The sequence below is a fragment of the Cebus imitator genome, unplaced genomic scaffold (genome assembly GCF_001604975.1).
Source record: "Cebus imitator isolate Cc_AM_T3 unplaced genomic scaffold, Cebus_imitator-1.0 Scaffold260, whole genome shotgun sequence".
In the NCBI taxonomy this organism is placed as follows: domain Eukaryota; kingdom Metazoa; phylum Chordata; class Mammalia; order Primates; family Cebidae; genus Cebus; species Cebus imitator.
In genome coordinates this window covers 3,132,959-3,141,693 of record NW_016107575.1, presented here as the reverse complement: position 1 = coordinate 3,141,693, position 8,735 = coordinate 3,132,959, and the positions used below count along the sequence as shown (strand labels likewise).

Below are 8,735 nucleotides of genomic sequence, written 5' to 3'. Positions count from 1 at the left end.
TGGGAAGCTGGGGAGAGATAGCAAGGGGAGAAATGCCAGATGTAGGTGGCGGGATGGAAGGCAGCAAATCACACTGCCACGTGTGTACCTATGCAACAATTTTGCATGCTCTTCACATGTACCCCAAAACCTAAAATGCAATAAAATAAATAAATGGGGGGAAAAAAAAAGAGTCTGTCACCTCTCCTGACTCTGTCTTGTTCCTGCTTTTGCTATGTGACATCCCTGCTCCTGCTTTGCCTTCCTCCATGACTGTAAGCTTCCTGAGGCCTACCTAGAAGCTGTGCAGATCATGCTTCTTATAAAGCTTGCAGAATCATGAGCCAATTAAATCTCTTTTCTTTGTAAATTACCGTGTCATTAATTTATAGCAATGCAAGAGCAACCTAACCTAACTTGTAATATAGAGTTTTCAGTAAATGCTTCTAAACTGGTTGGAAACTTCATCAAGAAAAAAAATTCTAAAACAGAAAATGTGTAATTACCAGATGTCTACCTTCTCAAAACCTAGCATACTCTCTTTGAGGCTGACTCCGTCAGAGATGTCGGAAATGAGTTTCGAATAAGGAGAAAGGAGTTTGCAGGACAGCAGGATCAGAAGCAGAGATCCCTAGTGTATCTCTGTGGGAACACTTACTTCATCCAGAACTGGAGTGATGAGGAGGCCGGGCCCCCATAAGAACTGTTGGTGCACATCCCAAGTGTTGTTGTCCCCGTAGAACCTAGTGACAAGAGAGACAGTTCGCTGAGATTTGGGTCACTGCCAATGAGATTTATTGTAGCTCTACTCACAACTTGTTGAAAGCATGCAGGCTAGCAGCCTGGGCAAACCTCCCGAATTATTCTGTGACACCTACTCAATCCCCTATGCACTCCTAGATAGGTTCCCCTTCCCCAGCCCACGTCTCCTATTCTTCCCTCAGGATGAACAGATGTTTCCATTCCAGTATCTACGCTAGGCAGGTCCCAGGCTGTATTTTATTTTCCATATCCCTCTTTTTTTTTAAAAAAAAAAAAAAAAGTAAGTTATCTGAGATCCAGACATTTGCATCAACATGAATGGAACTGGAGATCATTATGTTATATGAAATAAGCCAGGCATATAAAGACAAACATCACATGTTCTCACCTATTTGTGAGATCTAAAAACCAAGAACTCATGACACAGAGAGTGGAAGGATGGTTACCAGAGGCTGGGAAGGGTAGTAGGGGGCTGGGAGGGAAGTGAAGATGGTTAACAGGTACGGAAAAATAGAAAGAATGAATAAAATCTAGGATTTGATAGCACAATAGGGTGACTATAGTAAATAATAAGTTAATTGTACATTTAAAAGTAACTTAAAGAATGTAATTGGATTGTTTATAACTCAAAGGATAAATGCTCGAGGGGATGGATACACCATTCCCATAATGTTAATATTTCACATTGCATACCTGTATCAAAACATCTCATATACCCCACAAATATATGCACCTACTATGGACCCACAAAAATTTAAAATAAAAAAATAAGTTAAATAATCAATACATTTCAGAACTTCAGCTGAGTATCAAGAAACTAGATCTGGTTATCCAAAATACCAGGCAATTTAATATTTTACTTTTTTCTCTTTCAGGATATCTGCATTTTGACAAGAAATTTCATGAGCAGACAAAAACTTCCCAAAATAATGAATATATAATAGCTTGATATGTGCCTGAGGGCCTCATATGTCACCCACATAAGGCAGTTGACTGTACTTTGACAAGAAAATGCCTTTAAGTGCCCTGTTTTAGAATTAAGTTAGAGATGTTCATTGCCTGAGAAATAAGAATTCTGAAATTCTACAAATCCTTTAAAATATCCTCATTTGTATTTATGTTATAGGTTCATTCCTACAGCTTCAGCTTGAACATACTTCTGGTGTTCTAGTGCGTTACAGAAGAGACCATCACAGACAAGATTTCAAATCCTTTATATTAAGACTAAAGAAACTAAGAAAAATGATTTTTCCACGATATAGGGCTAGTGAGTGGCATAACAAAGAAAAAACCCGAAGTCCCATGACTTTTAGCCTAATTCTCTCACCAAAAGGGAACAGGTGAGGCTTACAAATACCAACTAGGTATTCCAGTCAGATAGAGTGATAGATTAATTGAGATAGATGATAGATATATAGATAGATCTGAATAACTGCCTGAATTGTTTCACTTTTCACTCTGATATTTGATGATATAGTCAGTGTCATTCCAGATACATTAATAAAATTTGAGGAGGTTAGGTGAACTTACTCATGCAAAAGGGGCCTGGCCACTGTGTCCCCTCGGCTGTGAGCACGGAAGAAGAGGGTGTACAGGTAGGGCAATAGAGTATAGCGGATGTTAAGGTAGTGCCTGGAGGAATTCAACAGCAGGGAGTCAGCTCCAAAGGAGGCAGGGTCCTGGTCCTGCAAGGAAATAGGAGTTTGCAGTTGTGGTTTGGCTGCAGGATGGCAGAGGAATCTGCAGAATTCCAGACCTCATTCATTACAACCAGGAATTTCCCTTCTGAATGACAGGGGCCTAGGTTGCAAACCTCACTTCTGAGCAGTACCAAGTAAATGTCTCTCCTTAGGGTTTCTATTCATCCTGCCTCCCTCACTCTTTAAGACTCCTCTCTTGAGAGACTGCAATTTAAATAATTTTGAAGTATTTCCTTGTTTGCTTCTTATTTAAAAGTAAGCAATGTAGATAAAGTGGACAGAAATTTGACTAAAGACCTTTACAGATGCCATATCCTTGAATGCAGCAGCAAATAACAGGCTGAGGCAGTTGGGCATTTTGATGATACAGCACATGTTCTGGGTAATTGCACACGATGGTGCAAATTAGTGTAAGTGAAGACCAGGTAACAGGTTGGCTCAGCAGATTCTTGGCGAGGATGTAAACAGATCTAGTCCTAATGTACGCCAAATGGATTCTGACTCTGTTTCCTAGGACCCTTACCTTGTATCCTTGGCCATTGTGATTCCTAGAAAATGGATAAAATGCGCCCAGCTGCATCCATCGCCTACAGAGCTCCTCAGGGGCGTCCAAGGCAAAGCCACATATGTCAGCACCCACCTGGAAAGACACACAGACAACAGGTATACCTCACTTCCTTCTGCCACTCTTCTTTGCTTTCCACCAGGGATCTCCCAACTGAACCTTATTTAAACCTCTGACCTAGAAGGCTAGGAGGGTGGTCAGAATTGAGTCACAGCCTGTGTTCACTCTTGAATGCTGGATGACTTTGAGTAAGTTACTCAACCCTTCTGTGCCTCACTTTTCTCATTTTGTTAGTTAGTACTAAATAACTACACAGGTATTTAGTAAATGAGTGAGATAATTAAAGTCGTACACTTTACGTACAAGAGCTTCTGGATGCCTAGGACCTAGCAATACTGTTGATATTATTATTTTGACCTCACCACTATCAGCATTATTTTTCTAAAGCCTAACTCTGACCATGTCATTCACCTATTAAAAAATCTCCAGTACTTCCTTGCTGTTCATCCTTTTAGCTCTTTAAAACCTGGTTCGAACCCACATTTTTAGCATCATTTCTCATTCCAGTCCCACACACCAATCCTTATAGATACATCAAATAATCCCCCTTATACTGTTTTTGCTCAGCTTTATTTCTCATTATTAAAATGAACTTCTCATTAGTCAGATGAAAAATACTTGCTTTTCGAGTTTAATTTCAAATGTTATCTTTTCCATGAAATGTCTCTTGACTCCCTGCCTTGATTCCTTTTGTCCTTCATAATTTTGTCAGATGAATCCCTTTCTTGGGATCTCCCATAACATTTAACTCATATGTCCCTGTTGGTCTTTTTACCCTAGTTTGTCATAATTATTTATTTACACATATGTCTCCTCTTACTAAACTGTAAACCCTCTGGGCAAAGAGAATGTGCATCTTTACTATATTTACGCTTTCCTTCCCTCTCACCATGCCTACTCTGCTCAAGACCTTGGACATTCTAGGAGCTCAATTCATAAACATGTTGGATTTAACTTAAAAATGTCAAAGCCCCTAGGGTGCTGGCAATGTTACAGTTCTTGGTACTATCTTGGTACTAGATACACAGATGTGTTCAGTTGGTGAAATTCATCAGCTGTATTCTTAAGGATACATACATTTTTCTGTATAAAGTTTGTTATACTTCAATAAAAAGATATATTCCAGCAAATATCAAAGTTGCACCTTCTATCTTCCTACAGTAGTACAGGAAAGAATGTCATGGTATCAAAGCCCTGTTGATATAGATGAATGACACGTTCTTAAGACATTAAATCCCCAGCCATGGCAGGCAGGAGAGGGGAGTTTTGTGGCTCAAAAATTTTCTAAAATGAAGCTTTCTGGGAATTCAGATTCATAGGAGAGCTTGAGGTAGCAACTCACCATTGGGATACCAAAAAGGTTGAACTCAAGCATTCCAGGGATGGACCATCGAAGGTCGTCCCAGGTGGCTGTGTTGTCTCCTAACCAATGTGCTGCAAACTTGCCAGACCCCGCAAAGGTAGAACGGGTCAGAATGAAGCTTCTCTTATCAGGGAACACAGTCTTGGCAGCTCTAGAAAGGGAGAGAGATTTAAGGAGTCAGTGCGGGATCTTTGCTTATCTCAGCCCAGGAATACAGCAACAATACCAAAGACATTAAAAACGAATAACCCATTCTTCTCTTCCAGCTCTCTTTCAGTAGAATTAGAGTCCCTACTGGGAGCATTCTGCACCATTAAATATGTTTTGTTTTGCTTTGTTTTGTATTAAGAAATTTTATTCATTAACCCCGTAATCTACAAGAATTAAAAACACATATAAACACACACACACACACACACACACACACACACACACACATCTATATTCTTTATATTCAATAATCAGCAGGTCCTAGCCATAGTGGTCTTACTCTGCCGTGGCGACTGCCATGGAGTAGCCATACAGATTGTGAACATCATACTGCTTGCCCCAGTGCTGCACTGCATCCATACAGAGAGTCTTGCAGAACAGGCACCCATCTAGGATTCCTAAAACAAAAGAGGAATCAATCAGTGAGAGCCTGAGTTGCACATTTCCTGCTCTTTGACTATCACACAAACCGAAATGACAGCCCCCTGGGGAGGCACTTTTGCAGACATCCTGTAAACAGTCACACTGTTCTCTTACTCTTAGAACACTATCCATTTGGAGTAGTTTCTCTGATAGATAAATGAATTCTTCTGGTCCCCATATGTCCTCCCACCCGAGCTCTCGTGTGATTAGAGGCAGACACATGGAAGCAAGAAGATTCAGTCAGACCTGAAGTTCAATCTGAATTCTTCAAACTGAGCTAAGTTAAGTGGTCCAAAAATAGAGATATTGAATGAAAGTGTAAATTAACTTCTGAGTCCTTCTCTGCACGGTTAATATACTGTAGAGAACGATTTCCAATCTCTCTTGTATTCATCCATTCCTCTCTGCTCCTCCCATTGCACCACTCTGGTTGAGATCCACATTACCATCTGACAACTATGCTTCTCTCTTATTATAAGATAAGTAGTTTCTATTACCAAAAGAATAAAATATGAACTGTTTAGCCTCTCATCCAAGTCCCTCAGCATTTGATTCTAACCTACCTGCCCCAATTTTCTCTCTTTCCACCAGACTGAAGCCTTCATAAATTATCAAACTAGCAGTTTTTTCCTTTCTCAGTCAAGATATAATCTGACCTTGAACCTCTAGCATTCTTCAAACTATGGCCAATGCTATAATTCCAAGGCCACACCCTGAGAGATAGTGTTGTCCAAAGTTCAGTCAAAGCTGGGTATCACCACGCTCCCTGACTTTGACCTCCAAGGTCATGAGTTCTGTCTTCTTCTCATCCTGTAGCTCAGTTCTTCACTCTGTGGACACGTCAGACATAACCCTCACCTGAAGATGAAGGTTTGTTATCTGGTGTCTCTCTGGTAAACCCTGGTCTGTGGGTGCATACCTGAGAATAACATAAACTTACCACTAGCCTCTGGCCTCTACACCATATCTTCTCTAGCTCTTTACCTAGAAATAGCTTTGACTATAAGTAGAAGTACTAGACAGCCCCTTTTGCATTTGTGCCTCTTTTAGGAAAGCACAGAGTGTTTTTATTTTCCTTCCTAGCTTTCCTTATATTCCCCACATTCTTTTTCTGTGCACACATATGAACAAATTCCCTACCAGATTTTTCAGATCTGTCCTTATGAATTTAAAATATGAAATACATATTTCTACTTTAATCTGCTGACCACCATGACTTACTGGGAATGAATGCAGGATAATTTAGGTTGTTTGCAGAACATCCTAAGACCGAGCCATCAACAAAGTTGGAGGCTTCATTCATATCCTACAAGACAAAGAGCAAAAACTATTAAGAAAAAGTAACACGGTCTCTTATGAGGTACTAATATTGTCTTTTTTTTAATGAATCAGATAAATTATTCCAGATATTTTAAGGGGGTATTTATGTATATGGAATAGAGTGGGTGTTCGTGTCTTGTCTACCCACTGAAGGTTTCATGAAGAAGGCTTTTAACATCTCTTCAAATAATATGTGCATAATTGCTAAAAATGAACAATTCCAAAACAAATCAGGTGAAAAATCAGTTTATATGTTGCCATATGTTTCAACTTATACATTTTCCATATATGTAAATATAACTCTAAATACATATCCATATAAATACATGTAAACATACATATGGAGAAAGAAGGAGAAAGAGCACACGTGAAAGGTCTGGAAAGATGCATTCTAATATACTGATAATCAATGGCTTTGGTTGCTATAATTTCAGAGGATTTTTGCTTTTATCTTTTTAGCTGTTGGTATTGTTTGAATTTTTTACAGTTCTCTCTTTTTTTTTTTTTTTTTTTTTTTTTGGAGATGGAGTCTCACTCTGTTGCCCAGGCTAGAGTGCAGTGGTGTGATCTCAGCTCACCACAACCTCTGCCTCCCAAGTTCAAGCGATTTTCCTGCCTCAGCCCCGAGTAGCTGGGACTATAGGCATGCACCATCACGTCCAGCTAGTTTTTGTATTTTTAGTAGAGACGGGGTTTCACTGTATTGGCCAGGCTGGTCTCGAACTTGTGATCCGCCCACCTCAGCCTCCTAAAGTACTGGGATTACAACCGTGAGCCACTGTGCCTAGCCTTATAGTTCTCTTAGAAAAAGAAAAAGGGTCAACTCTGGGGCTCCCTAAATTTTGCTAACCCCCGGCTAGGTTACATTTGCTTTCATCTGACATCATATGAGACATTTTTCTTTACCACAGGCACAGTTTGTTCATGCACCTGAGTACTTTGGCTCTGATCAATTTGTTTAACATGTCCAAATGGAAGAGTCCTGAACTAGCAATTGAATAATTTGTATACTTTGCAACAATGTAAGGACCTATCTTCACTTCAGCTCATTCATTTGCAAAAGAACAAAAGAAGAAGAAAAGAACTAGACTTGTGAAAAAATTTCTGAGTGTCCTTTCAGCTCTAACATTCTGATTTTTATTCTAAGCTATGTGCTTTAGTAAGATTATTTGAATAGTAAGACAGTGAATATTGAGAATATTATTGCCATACTTCCTTTCTTGTCCTCCTCCTCTCCATGACTCAAAGATACAGATACAGATGTACACAATCTGAATATTTGCCACCTAATAATCCAAGTGTAAACAACTCACAATCCAGATTCCATCAAACTCTACTTGATTGTGAAAAAGCTCAAATTCCTTTGCCCACCAAACAGCACAGTTGGGATTGGTATAATCAGGAAACACAGTGTGTCCAGGCCAGACCTTCAGGAAAAAAAGAAAAACATGAATAAGAGTAAATTAAACAAATATAGAATAAAGTAAAGTACTTTGCAAAACATTCCCAATATGATCACAGCAACCAAGGTCGCCGGGAACACATCCTATTTAGTTAGGAAGGTGTAGTGTTCAGAATACTTAAATGTCAGGGTCACTTGAAGAAAAATGTACTTCAAAAAATGTTTAAGTCCTTAATGAATAAATTTGTGGTTAAAGGTGTTGCAGGATTTCAGAGACTGGAGAGACCGTTGAGGTTACAGAAGGAGTTTATTTTAGGTGTGCACTGGCCCAGCTGGTTCCCTGACTGGGAACAAAACGGCTGAGTCCTTAACAAAGGCAGGGCTTGACTTTTTATACATGAAGTACACAGTGGCACGAAAACAAGTTTGCAGGTGTAGAGCAAAGGCAATTGATTAAGCAATGATAAGTACCTAACTTAGGTTGACATATGACTATTGCTATGCAACCCAGATGTTCGCTATCTGTAGAGCTCAAGGATTCTAGCACTGGCTGTATCTATTGCCTTCTGCTACAGTGCCCGGAAGGCTGGAGTCCTGCCTGCTTGAGCATTTCTTATGATCTTTGCTGTGCTACAGAAACTTACAGTTATCAGCAAAAGAGAACAAGAATACAAGAATTTATAAACTTATAAAACTTGCAAAGCAGGATACAATCCCATGGGTAGGGGAAGGACTCAGGGAATTTTGCTTATTTTTTCTTTTATAAACAAAATTTATTTTTTCTTTTTTAAGCACATGCTTCTCTTTCCTGCATTACTTTTATTTTTGTTAATTTTTCCTCTTCAAAGGAATTGTCTAACTTACTCATCTTCAACTCTCTATCACTTTCTTTGTTCTTAATTCTGGGAATAGTAAATGAGGGAAGAGAACTGTGTAAATTTCAGCGAGTCC

The 8,735-nt window shown here is 39.3% G+C and overlaps 1 protein-coding gene across 1 annotated transcript in view; it reads right to left on the bottom strand.

Moving 5' to 3' along the window:
• The window catches only part of MGAM (maltase-glucoamylase), a gene marked incomplete at its 3' end in the record, with an annotated part of 76,465 nt that overhangs the window by 31,679 nt on the left and 36,051 nt on the right, over window positions 1-8,735 (bottom strand). Inside the window, exons 13-19 of the mRNA XM_017499781.2 lie at window positions 7,696-7,809; window positions 6,284-6,368; window positions 4,920-5,037; window positions 4,409-4,580; window positions 2,965-3,081; window positions 2,272-2,426; window positions 638-722 (exon numbers count right to left, since the gene is read on the bottom strand). Coding sequence (XP_017355270.2) covers window positions 638-722; window positions 2,272-2,426; window positions 2,965-3,081; window positions 4,409-4,580; window positions 4,920-5,037; window positions 6,284-6,368; window positions 7,696-7,809 — 846 coding nt within the window. The remainder of the gene's footprint in view (window positions 1-637; window positions 723-2,271; window positions 2,427-2,964; window positions 3,082-4,408; window positions 4,581-4,919; window positions 5,038-6,283; window positions 6,369-7,695; window positions 7,810-8,735) is intronic.